Source organism: Taudactylus pleione, unplaced genomic scaffold (assembly GCF_031769625.1).
Source record: "Taudactylus pleione unplaced genomic scaffold, aTauple2 ptg000278l, whole genome shotgun sequence".
NCBI classification, from domain to species: domain Eukaryota; kingdom Metazoa; phylum Chordata; class Amphibia; order Anura; family Myobatrachidae; genus Taudactylus; species Taudactylus pleione.
The window spans coordinates 3,507,534-3,526,090 of NW_028284680.1; the positions used below are offsets into that span (position 1 = coordinate 3,507,534).

Here is an 18,557-nt window from a genome sequence, read left to right on the forward strand (position 1 = left end):
TTACCTCTATCGAAAAAGTGGTGCGTCACACGTCAGTTTTAAATTGGTAATTGTTACACCTTTTTCTCTGAGGTTGTACATAATACACAGATCACTGAGGCGTACTATTACAGAAGGCATTTTTAGGGGACATGGATTTGTGATTTCATGCACATTAAGATGCTATTACTGAATCATGGGATTCCAATGCCCCCCCCCCCTTCCTGATTTCCTTTGTTAAACCCCCTCCCCAATTTCCTTCTTCATACACACTTTGAAAATCAATAAACTTTTTTTTTTTAAAAGCAGTTTTTACTGGGATTTTGGGAGACCATGAATTATCTGGGGCTTCCAAGGGTTATAAAGGATATAATTTAGCTCTCCTCCCCTGACCTTAGTCACGTTGTCTGTCAGTCATCTCCTAGATGTCCCATCGCTTCCTAAAGCTGAATCTATGTAAAACCAAAGCTGTCCTTGTCCCCCCCCTCCATAGACAACACCTCGTCTTCCCCTTTTCCCCATGTCCATGACTCTCTCATCCCCTATAACCAGTCCCTTTCCTGCTATTTCCATCTCAGCAAGAATTGTAGGAACAGGCCATTCCTCACCCTGGAAGCCACTAGATCCCTGATCTCTCACATTGATTAATGTAATCTGCTCTATAACAATCTACTTTATCTCCGGCCTCTGTCCTTCCTACCGTATATCCTGGACTCTGCTTCCCACCTCATTTTCCTCTGTCGCCGTTCCATCTCTGCTTCCTCCCTACATCTCCAGCCTCATCACCCACCTCGCTCTGCCAGACTTTTACCTATCCTTCTCCCTAATCACACGCCGGATTCCAGGATTTCTCCAGTCCTGCTCTTGTCCTCTGCAATTCCCTCCAACGCGATCACTCTCCCACCTTCCAACCATTCAATATGCCCCAAAACTCTTCTGTACACCTAAGTCTACAACACATCTTCCTAATGTTCCGACCTTTGCAACCCCCAACTCTGCTCCCCTCTTCCCTTAATGTGTCCCTCTAGAATGTGAGCTCTTGCAAGCAGGGCCCTCTTTCCGTCTGTAGTCTCTACATAAGCTGCAGATTATAATCACATTGTTATTTGAATATACAATACTGTGCAAAAGGCAGATGAGGAATACATTCTGCAAAGTAAGAATGCTTTCTAAAATAGAAGTGTTCATTTATTTTTGTCAAAGTGAATGAATGGAAGATACTGTAAATCTAAATCAATATATGGTGTACACTTGCACAAAGTCAGGGATTTTATAGGATTAGTCAGGTGTATGATTAACCAATCATACCAAACAAGCGATAATGATCATCATTTTCATATGTAGGTTGAAACAACAAGAGATATGTTAAGAACTTACCTTTGTTATCTCTGTTTCTACGAAGTCCACAGGGTCCACAGGATTGACCTTGGGGTATAGGTTGGGAACCAAATCCGGGCACCACGCAGTTAAAGCTTTTAGCTCCCAGGATGCACTTGGGTCCACTCTCCCTATAACCCCACCCCCAAGCCAGAGGCACCTCAGTCTGTAAGTAGCCAAAGGCCGGAGGAGGAGAGAAAAAGAGAGAGAAAACTGGAACCCTCAATAACCATACTCACAGAAATGGGAGATGGAAAACCGGTGACCAGCCACACAGCCCATATGAAGCCAGGTGCGTCAGGGCGGGCGCCCTGTGCACCATATGGACTTCGTAGAAACAGAGATAACAAAGGTAAGTTCTTACCATATCTCTTGTTTTCTACTTCAGGGTCCATAGGGGGTCCACAGGGTTGACCTTGGGGATGTCCCAAAGCAGTTCAACCAAGGGTGGGGACGCTCCTGTGCTGAGAGGAGAATCCGTCGCCAAAAAGGAAGCATCCTGAGAGGCAAAGGAAACCAATGCCTAGAACCTTAAAAAGGTGTGGACAGAAGACCACGTGGACACCTAGTAAGGCAACACAGCCACGGCGGCACAGCGAGCCGCCCACGAGGGTTACATGGCCCGAGAAAAAACAAGCATCAACAACAGAAAGGCCTACCCATGGGTAGGCCCCCTGAAGAAGACATACAAGGCCATCCAGCCAACATCTGGCTATAGGCCGGCCATCCATTCCTGTTAAAACCAGAAATCTCAGACCACCAATAAGGAGTCCGATTTCCGTAAGGAACCTGAACGGATCACATAAATCCACAGAGGCCGGACCACAGTCAATGAGGCCACACCAGCCGAGAGGACTGGGGACTGAATGGCCGTACCATAAGTTTTAGAATAATATGGAACCTAAAAATCACTAAGAAGAAACACCGGGTGAGAGCAACTCACACCCTGACATGATGTCCTCCAGAAGAGGGAGCCACATGAGAACGCTCCCAATTCCGACACTCACCCGGTTGATATAAACACCCTGAGAGAAAGAGAGAGAGCCAAAGCAATAGACCATGTAATGGCTATCACAACCAGTGGTTCCATGGACTGTCCCCGGAGGGAACGAAAAACCACTACTAACTCCCAAGGAGTCCCTAGGGAGGACAAATGGAGGCATAATCCAGAAAACACTCCAAAGGATGAACTGGAAACCAGAGTGGAGCAATGCCATATCTTAATCAGACTGACAGTGTAGAGATCCGCACTGTCAGGAAGGCCAGGCCGAGGGTGCAACCCAAGCCAGCTGGAAGGAATGCCAGAATATCAGGAAATCCTGGACACCGGAGGATTGTATCGACAGGTACAATACCATAAAAATTATGGCTGCCACAGTTTGTGGTAGGTCCCAGCAAAAGCTGATCCATGTGCTCTAATCATTCCAACGATGACAAAGCCAGGGAGGCCGTAAGACCACTGTAGGGACGCAGTCAAAGACAAACGACCCAGGTCCAAGGCAAAACCAAGGACCCTGAGATAACAGGTCCGGGCAGGAAGCATCAGGAATGGAGAATCGATGGAGAAACTCCGAAAATCCAAGTACCCCTGACATCTGGGGCAATCAGGAGCCACCAGCAGGAAAGCATCTCCGTCTCGATTGAAACACTTCCCTCGAGGAAGAAGGGAGACCGGAGAACACAGGTACTCAAATTGGAAGGACCACTTCACCGACAAAGAGTCATTGAAGGTTGCGTCAGAACCCCCAGAGTTGGACTGTAACACCATAGTGTGATAAAGTAAGAAGGCCAGGAGGGACACCTCTCAGGGGGGCCCCCCCTGCTCACCAGGAGATGAAACCTCTCTTGGGGAAGAGACTAGTCCCCGGGATGCACGTCGTGACGGCTGAGGACTTGAAATGAACCCTGCCGAGATGGTCGGGAGGAGACCCTCGGACTATGTCCGAATGTGTGACATACCTGTCATTGCCACACAACGAACAGTGTTGCTAAAAAGGAAGCCACTGCCCTGACCCTGTTGGACTGAACTTCTTCATGTTCACCGGGAAACAAGAGTTATGCCAGAGTGAAGGCCCAAGACAGGCTAAAGTTCCAACAAGTTAATAGACAGGGTGGAATCGACAGACGTCCAACTGCACTGAAATGGATGCGAACCAGACACTGTCCTTAGCAAAGAATACCCTGGACGAGATGACCATAGCCACCCGGAAAGGGACCGACTTGCCTCCGGAGAGAGCACCATCGTTTGAACAGTGATCCGACAGAAAAAACTCGTTCCATCTGGAGATAAGCCAATTATGGAAAGGCCTGGAATGGAACAGAGCCCATTCCACCCTTCCAAAGGCAGACACTGAATAGTGGACCATGCATCCCAGAGTGTAAAGGCATATGTCGACTGCGTAGACATCCATGTACTCCCAATGGAAGAGTGGAGATGCCGTCTTACGCCAGAAGAATTCTCAGAGTCTGAGAATCCAGCAGGGCTCCTAGGTGAAGAATACCCAGAGAGGGATGCAGGGAGGAATTTTTCCCCGTTGATTAAACGTCTGCACCCTGAAGAAGCCACGGTCATCCTGACCTGGCTGTAAAGTACCCCGGCGATCCTGCTAAGAGCAGGAGGCCGTCCAGGTACAGAAGCATTGGGATATACTGAACAGGAGAACTGTCAGAAAATCCAAAATGCTGGTAAACCCCTGTGGGGCTGAGAACAGTCCCCACAGGCAGAGCCCGAAAAATTGTAAGTGCTGTGATACAGCAAACCTCAGTCCATGCTGAGGCAAGGTCTTTGCAAGTACCCGTAGGCACGCGTCCTGTATATCCAGTGATACCATAAAGTCCCCAGGTTCCAAACATAGTATGATGGAGCCTAGGGATTGCCTCTGAGCCCAGGTAGCTTTAGGAACTGGTTCAGGGAATTGAGACAGAGAATAGGCCAAAGAGGACCATTCAGCCCCCGCACCAGAAAGAAAGCAGAACAACCAGTCCCTCGCTGAGAAAGTGGGGATGGCCTATTGAGCTCCGCTTACCGCAACAACTGTATAGCTTTCTGGATTAGTAAGGCCCTGATCGGGTCTGAATAAGGGCCTGCGTACCCTCACCTGGAAAGAGGCCGCCTGAGCAAAGAGAGGGCGTACCCTCCTACCCACGTAGCCGCGGCAACTTGACACTAGTACCGGGCGAACAGAGAAAATCGCCATCTCCCAGTGGTAGGCCTGTCTCGTCAGGCTGAAGATATATCCATAGGTTCAGAAGCAGGATCGGCTGGCAGTCCTAGCCTGCTCGGTACTGGATATGTCGGCCCTCGTAGAGACCGACAGTCTATGAAGAAACAGACCTTTAGGCTGACCCAGAGGACAAAAAGACTTAACAGACTGAGTCTGAGGCCTTGTAGTGGGTATAGCTGAAGGCGGTAAACTTGTACTGCCAATGTTACTACAATCCTGTCAAGGTCAGGACCAAACAAGATCTACCCTATAGATGGTATCTGCACCTCTGCATTCCCAGAGCGCAGCCATAGGGTATTACGGAGGATACAGTTGAAGCCGGAACTCTGAAAGTTAGTAGACTGATATCCAATATAGGCATTTCCACCTATGACATCTGCATATATTACGTGAGCGACCAAATACATTTGAACCCCAGACGTGTTGAAGGGGAAAAAACATTACAAATGCATCAGCTCAGTATGCAATAGTATTAACCAACCATGCTATAACCATGGTAGGGTGGGTATCAAGCCCTGAAAGCGAATATACTGATTTCAGGCAGAGTTACCCCCTACGGATCCGAAGAATCCGACCACGCAGGAATGGGAGGCGTCAACGTCTGTAATCAGACGAGTAACACGCTCATCCACCCCAGGAGGGACTCGCGATGACCCTCAGGGAATTTGGGACAGGAGGCCAAACACTGGCTGTTGCCAGATACGAGGTATTGCAACAGAGTCCAGCCATGCGATCCACCCGCTAGTCAGCAACAGGGAACCCGAATGCACGTAAGACTGAGGGTGTATGATACAGGTGCAGGTCAACATTCACTCTAACCAGAATGGACCTGCTGCCAGCCCCAAAGCAGGGATAATAATACCGAAAATAGGCTTCCCCCCGTGTAAGAGGGAAAGAGCCCAAAACAGTATCCAGTTCACAGCAGAGCCAACTGGGAAGTAACCACAGGGCGTCAACCATGCCACTTTGCGTTTCGCAGCAAACGACATCCACCCAGGGTGGCTGTAACCCCTGCAAGGGGAATGACAGACTATGGTGGCACCAGGTGGAATTTATATACTGCGAAAAAACCCTGCCGGGAGCGGTAGACTGTGTCACAGGGGAAGAGTGCAAGAAACTGCGAGATACCCTGAGATGAAAAGGGCAGTATGGTGAAGTAGCCCCAAGTGAGGTACAACAACGGGGCCCGCCCGACGATCCGCAATTGAGAGGATTCAGAGAAAACAAACCGCCAAGGGGGTCGTGAAAGGGTCCGGCACCAGATGACGCCATACACAGAACCCTTTATGAAACAAATCCTCCGCACTAACACCTGCAGCACATGACTTGCAGTATAGTAAAAATGGGTGCAGTATAATGCTCTATCTCCTGGCCAGACATATCTGACCAAGCATTGCGATCAAGCAGCGCTATACTGGGCCTGACTGATGCCAAAATTAGCCGCAGGGACCCATTTTCAGCGTATGCAACACACAGTTCCATCTAAAATGTGCCAACGTGCAGCACGCAACAGTATGTGACAAACCTCACAAATATTAACGAGTATATAAATGTGAGGTCTCAGAACCACCCTAAGTACAGCTGTATTAGGGCAGATAAAGAAAAGGGATAGATATATACTGACAGGTGAGAGAATTAAGTACAGATAGTCAGCACTAGCATAAGTCACATACAATGCAGATATATATACAGTCAGGTGCATAAATATTGGGACATTGACAGAATTTTCATATTTTGGCCTCTATTCACCACCACAATGGCTTTGAAATGAAACAAACAAGATGTGATTTAACTGCAGACTTTCAGATTTAATTTGAGGGTAATTACATCCAAATCAGGTGAACGGTGTAGGAATTACAACGGTTTCTATATGTGCCTCCCACTTTTTAAGGGGCCAAAAGTAATGGGACAAACTAAACAATCCTAAATATAACATTCACTTTTTAATACTTTGTTGCAAATCGTTTGCAGGCAATTACAGCCTGAAGTCTGGAACGCATAGACATCACCAGACGCTGGGTTTCATCCCTGGTGATGCTCTGCCATGCCTCTACTGCAAATGTCTTCAGTTCCTGCTGTTCTTGGGGCATTTTCCCTTCAGTTTTGTCTTCATCAAGTGAAATGCATGCTTAATCGGATACAGGTCAGGGGATTGATTTGGCCATTGCATAACATTCCACTTTTTAGCCTTAAAATACTCTTTGGTTGTTTTTGCAGTATGCTTCGGGTCATTGTCCATCTGCACTGTGAAGCGCCGTCCAATGAGTTCTGAAGTATTTGACTGAATATGAGCATAATATTGCCCGAAACACTTCAGAATTCATTCTGCTGCTTTTGTCAGCAGTCACATCATCAATAAATACAAGGGAACCAGTTCCATTGGCAGCCATACATGCCCACGCCATGACACTACCACCAACATGCTTCACTGATTAGGTGGTATGTTTTCGATCATGAGCAGTTCATTTCCTTCTCTTCTCTTCCCATCACTCTGGTACAAGTTGATCTTTGTCTCATCTGTCCATAGAATGTTGTTCCAGAACTGTAATGGCTTTTTTAGATGTTGTTTGGCAAACTCTATTCTGGTCTTCCTGTTTTTGTGGCTCACCAATGGTTTGCATCTTGTGGTGAACCCTCTATATTCACTCTTGTGAAGTCTTCTCTTCATTGTTGACTTTGACACATATACATCTACCTCCTGGAGAGTGTTCTTGATTTGGCCAACTGTCGTGAAGGGGTTTTTCTTCACCAGAGAAATAATTCTTTTGTCATCCACCACAGTTGTTTTCCATGATCTTCCGGTGTTGCTGAGCTCTCCGGTGCGTTTTCTTTTTAAGAATGTTCCAAACAGTTGATTTGGCCACACCTAATGTTTTTGCTATCTCTCTGATGGGTTTGTTTTGATTTTTCAGCCTAATGATGGCTTGCTTCACTGATAGTGACAGCTCTTTGGATCTCATATTGAGAGTCGACAGCAACTGATTCCAAATGCAAATGTCACACCTAGAATCAACTCCAGACCTTTTACCTGCTTAATTGATAATGAAATAACGAGGGAATAGCTCACACCTGTCCATGAAATAGCTTTTGAGTTGATAGTCCCATTACTTTTGGCCCCTTAAAAAGTGGGAGGCACATATTGAAACTATTGTAATTCCTACACCGTTTACCTGATTTGGATGTAATTACCCTCAAATTAAATCTGAAAGTCTGCAGTTAAAGCACATCTTGTTGTTTCATTTCAAAACCATTGTGGTGGTGAATAGAAGCCAAAATCTGAAAATTCTGTCAATGTCCCAATATTTATGGACACGTGTGTGTGTGTGTGTGTGTATGTATATACACACACACATTATATATATATATATATATATATATATATATATATATATATACATACACATACATACATACACACACACATACAATATACTGCACTATGTCACTGCATTCAACTTACCCAGATTCAGTGTCTGGGAAGGGTACAGCGCTGTGTACACTGACCTGATGGTGAGGTACACAGGGGGACTGGACCAACTGCCATTTCCAGAGATTTCTGCTGCACCACAAGAAAATGGCCGCTGGAGACCTCAGAAGAAGCGTGGCCCGCGGAGGAAGCAGCTCAGCGACGCCAGACTATACATACTGAAAGGCGCGCTGAGCTGAGGGGAGGAGCTGCTGTAGCAGGGAAAGCTTCCTCCCCTGGCCGGCTATTAACCCCCCGGGACGCCGGCTCCCAGCACCGATCAGTAAGTCCCTGGTGGTCTAGTGGACACACGGGGTATGGGGGGGGGGGGGCCCGCCGCCACTGCCGGCGCCTCCGGTCTGTCCCCAGAGACCGGAGGCACAGGACTGCATATTAAATGCGCGGATCACCGCAACCGGTGATCCGCGACCTTACCTGCTCCCTGTGGATCCAGCAGCAGTCCTGGGCACCCGTAGAGTCCGGCTAGTACAGACTCTGGGGTCCCGCTGAGATCCCCAGATCTGTACTGGCGTCTCAGCGCCGGCGGGGTGACGGAGCGGCAGCTTAGACGTCCTATGGACAGTACGACGCTGCCGCTCTAAAAGTCCAAAGTAAAAAATAAAAAACTCTACCTTTTTTTTCCAAGAACAAAGCTTAGGGGCTGTTAATCAGCTCCCCACTGCACTAAACGGTGACCCCGGCCGGGCACCAACTTAAACTGAGGTGCCTCTGGCTTGGGGGTGGGGTTATAGGGAGAGTGGACCCAAGTGCATCCTGGGAGCTAAAAGCTTTAACTGCGTGGTGCCTGGATTTGGTTCCCAACCTATATCCCAAGGTCAACCCCGTGGACCCCCTATGGACCCTGAAGTAGAAACAGTCATTAACTGAAACAGAAACAGCTGTGTAAGAGGCTTAAAACTGGGTGAGGAACAGCTAGACACTGCTACAAAGGGGAGGTTGTGGAAGACAGTTTCATGTCACGGGTCATACACCATGGTAAGACTAGGCACAGCAACAAGACACAAGGTAATTGTATTGCAGCAGCGAGGTCTCTCCCAGGCAAAGATTTCAAAGCAGACCGGGGTCTCAGTACGTGCTGTTCAAGCTCTTTTGAAGCACAAAGAAACGGGCAACGTTGAGGACGATAGACGCAGTGATCAGCCAAGGAAACAATGCATCAGATGAAAGACGCATCATGCTTACTTCCCTTTGAAATCAGAAGGTGCCCAGCAGTGCCATCAGCTCAGAACTGGCAGTAACCAGTTGTACCCAGGTACACCCATCTACTGTTAGAAGTCTAGCCATAAGTGATCTTCATGGAAGAATTGCACCCAAAAATCCATACCTTCAACGTGGATACAAGGGCAAGCGACTCAACTATGCACAAAAACAAGAGATATGGTAAGAACTTACCTTTGTTATCTCTGTTTCTACGAAGTCCATAGGGTCCACAGGGTGACCTTGGGGTATAGCTGGATCCTCGGGCACCACGGAGTTAAAGCTTTTAGCTGCTCCCAGGATGCACTTGGGTCCATCCTCCTCTATACCCCGAGCCACAGGCACCTCAGTTGGTAAGCAGCCAAGGCCGGAGGAGACGAAACAGAGAGAAGGAAGGCTGGAACACACAAGAACCATACTCACAGAAATGGGAGACAGAAAACCGGTGACCAGTCACAGAGCCCATAAGAAGCCAGGTGCGTCAGGGCGGGTGCCCTGTGGACCCTATGGACTTCGTAGAAACAGAGATAACTAAGTTCTTACCATATCTCTTGTTTTCTACTTCAGGGTCCACAAGGTGACCTTGGGGATGTCCCAAAGCAGTCCAACTAAGGGCGGGGACGCTCCTGTGCTGATAGGAGAACCCAGCGCCCAAAGGATGCATCCTGAGAGGCAAAGGTGTCAAACGCATAGAACCTCAAAAAGGTCTGAATGGAATACCAGGTGGCTGCCTTACACAGCTGAACAGCAGAGGCGCCACGTCTAGCAGCCCAAGAAGGGCCCACAGACCAAGTGGAATGAGCCTTAACAGAGGCTGGAACAGGTAAACCCTCCTGCATATAAACCTCAATAATAACAGAACGAAGCCAACGGGCTAGAGTCTGTTTGTTGGCAGGCCAACCCCTCTTGTGAAAACCAAAGAGGATAAACAAAGAATCTGACTTCCTCACAGAACTAGTCCGGTCCACATAAACCTGGAGTGCACGGACAACGTCTAAAGAAGCCTCCCCAGCCGAAAGATCAGGCGACTGAAAGGATGGTACAACAATTTCCTGATTAATGTGGAACCTGGAAACCACCTTAGGCAGGAAATCAGGACGAGTGCGAAGCACCGCTCTGTCCTGATGAAAAACCAGAAAAGGGGGACGACAGGAAAGCGCCCCCAAATCCGAAACCCTCCTGGCAGAAGCAATTGCTAAGAGGAAAACGGTCTTAAAAGTTAGCCACTTGAGCTCCACTGACTCCAAGGGCTCAAAAGGAGGACCCTGTAAGGCCCGAAGAACCACCGCCAAATCCCACGGAGCCACAGGTGGCACAAAGGGAGGCTGGATTCTTAAAACCCCCTGGAAAAAGGTGTGTACGTCCGGCAAAGCAGCAATCCTGCGCTGGAACCACACCGACAGAGCAGACACATGCACCTTCAGTGAGGAAAGACGTAATCCTAAATCCAAACCCGACTGAAGGAAAGCCAGAATATGCGAAAACCGGAACACCTGGGGATCATATCTTCTGGCCTCGCACCACTGAAAGTAAGTGTACCACACTCTGTGGTAGATCCTCGCGGAAGCAGGCTTGCGCGCCCTCAGCATGGTGGTAATAACGGAGCTAGAAAAGCCCCGAGACCTCAGGACGGCTGTCTCAAGAGCCACGCCGTCAAAGATAGTCGACCCAGATCCGTGTGAAGACAGAGCCCCTGAGACAACAGGTCCCGCCGTTGAGGTAGGAGGTACGGAGCGTCGATGGACAGGCTCCGCAGATCGGAGTACCACGGCCTTCTGGGCCACCAGGATCAGTGTGCCTCCGTCCTGCTTGAACTTGCGCAGGACCCGAGGCAGCAGAGATATTGGAGGGAAAAAGCCAGGTGAAACAGCCATTTCACCGACAGCGCGTCTATCAGACTTGCGCCTTCGTCCCTTGTCCTTGACCCGTACACGGGCAGCTTGTGATTGTGACGGGACGCCATCAGGTCCAGCTCTGGCAGCCCCCACTTGTCCACGAGTAGTTGGAATACCTCTGGATGAAGCAACCATTCCCCGGGATGCACGTCGTAACGGCTGAGGAAGTCTGCCTCCCAATTGAGGACTCCCGGGATGAAGACTGCCGAGAGAGCTGGAATATAGCGCTCTGCCCAAGCCAGGACGCGGGACACCTCAGACATCCCAGCTCGACTGCGAGTCCCTCCCTGGTGATTGATGTACGCCACCGTGGTGGCGTTGTCTGACTGCACCTGAACAACCCTTCCGTGAAGAGTGGTGCCAGACGACTGCAGGGCTCTGTACACTGCCGCAGTTCCAGGATGTTGATGTGAAGAATCGCTTCCGCCGCCGACCAATGACCCTGAAGTGACAAGGAGCCTGTCACCGCCCCCCAACCCCTGAGACTGGCATCTCTCGTGAGCAGAATCCATTCCGGGATCCAAAAGGGGCGCCCCTCGAGGAGATGAGCCGTCTGTAGCCACCAGGCCAGGGACAGACGCACCTCCGAGGACAACACCAGCATCTGAGAGCGGATCCTGTGTGGCAATCCGTTCCATTCCGAAAGAATCAGACTCTGCAGGGGCCTGGAATGGAACTGGGCAAACTCTACCATGTCGAATGCCGACACCATGGACCCCAAAACTCTCATCGCGGAGTGCACCGACACTCTGCCACTGCTCAGACAACTGTGAATCCGCAGCTGTAAGGAGGAGACCTTCTCTGGAGTCAGGAAAATCCGTTGCTGACGAGAGTCCAACAGGGCCCCCAAATGAACCATCCGCTGTGATGGGATGAGGGAGGACTTCTTCCAGTTGATCAACCACCCGTGCGCCTGTAGACAAGCGAACGTCAGGTGGAGATGCAGTACCTGACAAATCCTCCCTATCCACTCCTGCAGAACAGCGCCTGCAGGAGAACAATACCGGAGCCACGGAGTGCTCAATCTCCTCCTCAGACATGACAGACTATATAATTAAATATACAGTTATGACATAGGAAGAAAACGTGCGCACTCACCAGTGTGCTGGACAATAGCCCACAATATGGCCCTGTGTAGCACACAACTGTATGTGACGGACCTCACAAATACATGATCTATATAAGTGAGGTCAGTAGAAACACCCTTCCCCCGCACACCTGTAGGGCTTGTAGAAGAAGGAAAGGGATAGGTATAGGCTGACAGTAAGTAGAAATTAGCACAGACAGGCAGCACTAGCCAAAGTCACATACCATGCAGGAAGATATACTCACTGCACCTTTCCACTACAATCAACCTGCCCAGATTCAGTGTCTGGGAGGGCTATAGTGCTGTGTACACTGTCCTTCTGCAGGGACGAGGTACACAGGGGGACCGGTCCGCGTGCTCCCTGAGAGTATCTGCGCTGCCACAGATAAAATGGCTGCTGGAGACCTCAGAGGAGGAGTGGCCGAGGAATCTGCAGCTCAGCGACGCCAGACTACGTGCTGAAAGGCGCGCTGAGGGGAGGAGCCGCTAGACAGGGAAGGCTTCCTCCCCTGGCTAGCATATTAACCCCCGGGTTGCCGGCATCCCGCTTGCCTTATTCACCCTGGTGGTCTAGTGGTCTGGTGGGGTATGCCTCCAATGGAGGGGGAGCCCGCCGCCACCACCCCCGGTCTGTCCCCTAGACCGGGGGCATGGGACTGCATTTAAAAGGAACCCGCGCACCGCCGCTAACCAGCGGTGCGCGGCTTACCTTGATCTCCCCGGCAGCAGTCCCGGGGGGCTAGTACAGACTCTGGCCTCCCCCGCCGCGATCCCCAGTGCAGCACTGGTGTCGGGGCGCCAGCAGGGAGGAGCGGCAGCGTGGGCGTCTGTACAGAAAGCCCGTCGCTGCCGCTCTGGAGAAAAAAACTGAAGTAAAAATAAAATAAATTTAACTTAGTTAAAAAAAAATAAAAAGCTTTAGGGGGCTGCTCCTGCAGCCCCCCCCCCCCCCCCCCGCAGGGTGACCCGACTCCGGCCGGGCACCAGCTTAAACTGAGGTGCCTGTGGCTCGGGGGCCGGGTATAGAGGAGGATGGACCCAAGTGCATCCTGGCAGCAGCTAAAAGCTTTAACTCCGTGGTGCCCGAGGATCCAGCTATACCCCAAGGTCACCCTGTGGACCCCTATGGACCCTGAAGTAGAAAACATGGGATCTGGGGTGCAGAAAAATGGCAGCAGGTGCTCTGGACTGAGTTGTCACAATGTGAGATATTTGGCTGTAACAGAGGCAGTTTGTTCGCTGAAGGGCTGGAGAGCGGTACAATAATGAGGGTCTGCAGGCCACAGTGACGGATGGTGGAGAGTGGTACAATAATGAGGGTCTGCAGGCCACAGTGACGCATGGTGGAAGTTCCTTGCAAGTTTGGGGCTGCATTTCAGTAAATGGAGTTGGGGATTTGGTCAGGATTAATGGCGTCCTCAATGCTGAGAAATACAGACAGGTACTTATCAGGAATCAGTATGTAATACCGCCGGCCGTTCGATTCCCGGCAGCATCAGGCCGACAGTGGAACAGATCGCGGCAGCCAGACAGCGCTGGAAATCCCGATCGTCCCTAGGTAAGTATGAACTAACCTAACCTACCCCCTAACCCTCCCTTAGGGCTGCCTAAGTCCCCCGGGGGGGGGGTGCCTAACCCTAACTCCCCCCCCAGGGGTGTCTAACCCTAACCTCCCGGGGTTTGCCTAACCCTAAGTCCTAAACCTAACCCTCCTCCTCCTCCTCCTCCCCCCCCCCCGCGCACGCGGCTGTCCGGTCTCCCGGAGTTGGTGAGATGAGTGGCGTCTACATCTAGACGCCAGTCATTTCAACCTCGCCGGGATATGACAGTCGGGAAGCCGGCTGTCGGTATGTCAGCTGGCTTCCCGATTGCATCCCACTTATCCATCATGTAATACCATCAGGGAGGAGTCCGATTGGCTCCAAATTTATTCTGCAGCAGGACAACGACCCCAGACATACAGCCAATGTCATTAAGAACTATCTTCAGCGTAAAGAAGAACAAAGAGTCCTGGAAGTGATGATATGGCCCCCACAGAGCCCCGATCTCCACATCATCCAGGGGTCTATTTACGAAGCAGTGTTAGGAGAAGTGAAAAGTGATACGGTACCAGCCAATCAGCTACCAACTGCCATCTCACAGGCTGTGTTTGAAAAATTACAGATGGGAGCTGATTGGCTGGTACCTTATCAATTTTCACTTCTCCTAACACTGCTTAGTAAATAGACCCCCCAGTCTGTCTGGGATTACATGAAGAGACAGAAGGATATGAGCAAGCCTGCATCCACAGGAGGAGATCTGTGGTTAGTTCTCCAAGATGTCTGGGACAACCTCCCTGCAGAGTTCCTTCAAAAACTATATGTAATTGTACCTAGAAGAATTGATGCTGTTTTGAAGGCAAAGGGTGAGCATGCCAAATATTGATTTGATTTAGATTTCTCTTCTGTTCATTCACTTTGCATTTTGTTGATTGATAAAAATAAACCATTAACACTTCTCTTTTTGAAAGCATTCTTACCACACCTGCCTAAAACTTTTGCACATTACTGTATTTATATCTAACACTTATGAGCTGGTCTAAGTGCCCTGTTTGATCTCCCATGTACTATGTAATTTGCTGTACGTTCTATCCCTATGTAAGGCATACAGAACCCTTATAAAGAAAGGAGAAGAGAACCTTCCTAAATGTCCACCTTCCTTGTTTCTCAAAAGGGGGTTTATCTGCAATGAAACCTAAAGAAAACTCCTGAACATGAGTATATTTGACAGCGAAGGTGAATTACAGCTGACTACATTCACCAATAAAATGTGGCTCATAAATCAACGGTTTTGCACATATTTAACATATTTCAAGTCCTGTGACCTATTATTAACTATACATTCTTGTCATGCCCAATCCGATGTCATGAAAACACAGGCGGAGGGCAATTGCTACAGAGAGGACTCGGGTCAGTGCAAATATGGTGCTTTAAGATGACTTCATCCCAGGTGATAATCATATACAGTACTCGGATTAAGTGGTAAGCAGTGGCTCTTCGCACTCCTCGGATTTCCATGCTGGAGACACCGTATCAATGGAATTCATGGATCCAATCTTAAAACAAAGCCATAATCTGCGAGATGTACTTATAAATAGATATCTATACTGGGACCAGGACTAAGGCCTCCAAGAGGAAAAGTGTTTGCACCTAGAAGCGTTACTGCCAGGACCGTATGATACAATCCTTAGCAACCATCCCGCATGTAAGAGTAAACTACTGAAACTGTTTCTCAAGCAACTCTTCAATCGCTATGTACGTATGCAGCGAGTACTGGGCCCAGCCAATCACCACATACTCGGATGACGTTTCCTGCTGAAAGCACAAGATGTAATTAAGTGGTTGACCAGTAAATCATGGCAAAAACGCAAATTCACTCCTTAACATGTGCATACCTTTATAATGAAAACGTGGTGAATACAGAAGTGTGCCTAAACCTTGGGAAGCGAGTTGTGGACATACGCACCATGGGAGAATGATATTTGATAACTTGAGAGACAGAAGACACATCCTACTACGCTTCCTCCCAGAAATTAGTGATACAATCCTCTGCGGGAGCTTTCAAGAAATAGTAAAGACCAGAATTTTATCCCCATCTTTAATTGACCATTGTCATAACCACAAATTGAACTATTTGGTAACACATTCATATTGATAAAAAGCATTCCACTCAGAATGTGCAGCGCCCAGTGCAACCCCTTTGGCCAATCAAGTTCCATTCTTCCTGTCAATAGAAACAGTATAAAAATCTGGTTCACAGGCGAGGGCTCTTTCAGTGCTGTTTGCGGTAAAGCTGAAGGCAACGTTATGTCCGTGACAGTCCACGGTTGTCAAGATCTTTTACCTGTAACAGATGAAACCGGTAGAAGTCAGCAAGAAAAGGGTCAACGGACCAACGATTTAGAATTCCTTTGCTAAAATAGTTTTTAATGAACACATTAAGTGCACGTTCCGGGAGGTTAATAAAGAAATCATTAATGAGCTGATTGAATCGGCTATTCAATATTCTGTCTATTAGAAGGATGATCATCAGCTCCCCCTGGGAGTACTGTGCCCTGCAGCCACATTTATCTGTAAAGGGGCATGAATACCATCTGTCACCCCATCCCATACCCAGCAGCCCTGATGAAGGCAATATGCTACATATAAGTTTACCATAATGGCTTTATTATATAATGTGCGGTAATGTGAGTAACGTTCCCTATATTGCACCATCGTGTCATCATTAGCAATGTAACAGCTATTCCCAGTGACGTTCTGAGACACACAAAAGAAGGGATAAGAAACACATACTTTGTATATTCGGACCAGCCAGTGCTCAGTGGTGTAGGCTTCCTCCAAGACGTCCAGCTCAAAGTCTTTATTTCCGATCTCAGCGTTCCTCACCCGGTCATAGCCTGGAGGCCGCTCTGAAATTAAAGTAGCCAGAAGTAGCCGGGAGCAAAAAACAGGCCCAACAGAAAACCACAACTTTTTCCCTGAAGAGCAACCTGGATAAAACCCAGCTACACCCGTGATGAAGCCAGCTATGCCCCTCGGGTGCCGCACTCCGGCTTCCGTGCAGCTGGGTGACACCACTGTTACAGAATTGTGCTGGGAACTAGGGCACAATGGGTACTGTGACATTGTACTGGAATGACCGATCTCTTCATTGTTCCTAATGACTTGTATCGTCTGCTTCCCATCACACAGAGGAAAGTGGCCTGACCCCTCTGTCGTTACTCCCTGTTAGCGCGACCGCGTATAGATATGCTGGGCGCCATAGACGACCCCTGCGGGTCACGCACCATCCTAGGACATGCTAAGAACATACTCACTGGCTTCTGTGTATACTTGTCCAAATCGGTAGTAGCACATCTTGTACATAAGGCAGTTGAGAAGAACCGGGGATCCTTCTCTGTCCACACGGAACTCCCCCGTCGGCGTGTAGTAATCGTGTTCTTTTATGTGTTTGCCGGTATCTGTACTGCCACCAATTCTCACCATCCACAAAAACTTGTTAATGTCTGAAAACCAGATAACACGGTGGTGAGAACAACCCTCATCCAAAGAGAAGCTCAGGGAACATACACTTCACACTAACCAGTATCTGTATTAATTCACTCCCTTCTGTGTGCAACCATGTCATGTGTACAATAACACAGACGGCTCCTGCTCAGCACACATGTACGATAACAGACTGTACTGCTTCTGCTAGTCATACATGTACTATATTACTGCTCCTGCTCATCACACAAGTACATGTGCAATAACAGGCTGTACTGCTCTGCACACATGTACATATGCATAAAAAAAATATATATATGCTGTTCTAGTAGGGAGCGCGGCTACTGGTAAGGAAGATTGAATTTAGACAATTTATACAAGAGTTTGTTTAATAAATGTGTAAATACACATAAGGAAATAAATTGAAGAATCAATAATGGTGCGTGCACACAGATTTTTCATCAGACCTGAACGATAACGATTTTAAAAATCTTTCAATCGTTCATATCTGAAGGAAAATCTGACATGCGAGCCTTGAACGATGCAAAAGGCTCTTACCACAGAATCTGGTCCCACATTAACATTGACAGATGTGGCCCCACAAACCTAGCCGCGAGATGCCTAATGCTAGTGAGCCGCGCCCAGCGGAGCCGCGAGATGCCTAATGCTAGTGAGCCGCGCCCAGCGGAGTCGCGAGATGCCTAATGCTAGTGAGCCGCGCCCAGCGGAGCTGCGAGATGCCTAATGCTAGTGAGCTGCGCCCAGCGGAGCCGCCTAATGCTAGTGAGCCACGGTCAGCTAAACCACGAGACGCCTAATGCTAGTCAGCCGCACCCAGCGGAGCCGCGAGACGCCTAATGCTAGTCAGCCGCACCCAGCAGAGCCGCGAGACGCCTAATGCTAGTCAGCCGCACCCAGTGGAGCCGTGAGACGCCTAATGGTAGTCAGCCGCGCCCAGCGGAGCCGTGAGACGCCTAATGCTAGCGAGCCACACCCAGCAGTGTGACATAGAGACTTTTCCTAAATTTGCCTCTTATATGTACCGCAGACGCAGCAAAACACCACTCAATCTGTGCCAGAGACACCAGGCTGTGATATTAACCGCACAGGAGTTTGTTCTAAATATGTAAAAATTTGCAGATGAAGCAGAACGGAACTTGGCGTGAAAAAAAAGCAGTGGCCGCTGCATCATAGCACAATGTTTACAGATTGTCATTTGCACAAGTGTCGCACATCAAATGAATCCTCGAGGGCTTGTTAAGCAGTTCTGTCGTATCGCGTTGCAAC

At 48.9% G+C, this 18,557-nt stretch overlaps 1 protein-coding gene across 2 annotated transcripts in view; it reads right to left on the reverse strand.

Moving 5' to 3' along the window:
• Positions 1-15,868: 15,868 nt before the first annotated feature.
• Positions 15,869-18,557, reverse strand: part of STT3A (STT3 oligosaccharyltransferase complex catalytic subunit A) — a 29,471-nt gene continuing 26,782 nt past the window's right edge. For both annotated transcript variants that reach the window (XM_088481772.1, XM_088481771.1), the window contains exons 16-18: positions 17,102-17,290; positions 16,578-16,693; positions 15,869-16,128 (exon numbers count right to left, since the gene is read on the reverse strand). In XM_088481772.1, coding sequence (XP_088337898.1) covers positions 16,090-16,128; positions 16,578-16,693; positions 17,102-17,290 — 344 coding nt within the window. In that variant the 3' untranslated portion in view covers positions 15,869-16,089. The remainder of the gene's footprint in view (positions 16,129-16,577; positions 16,694-17,101; positions 17,291-18,557) is intronic.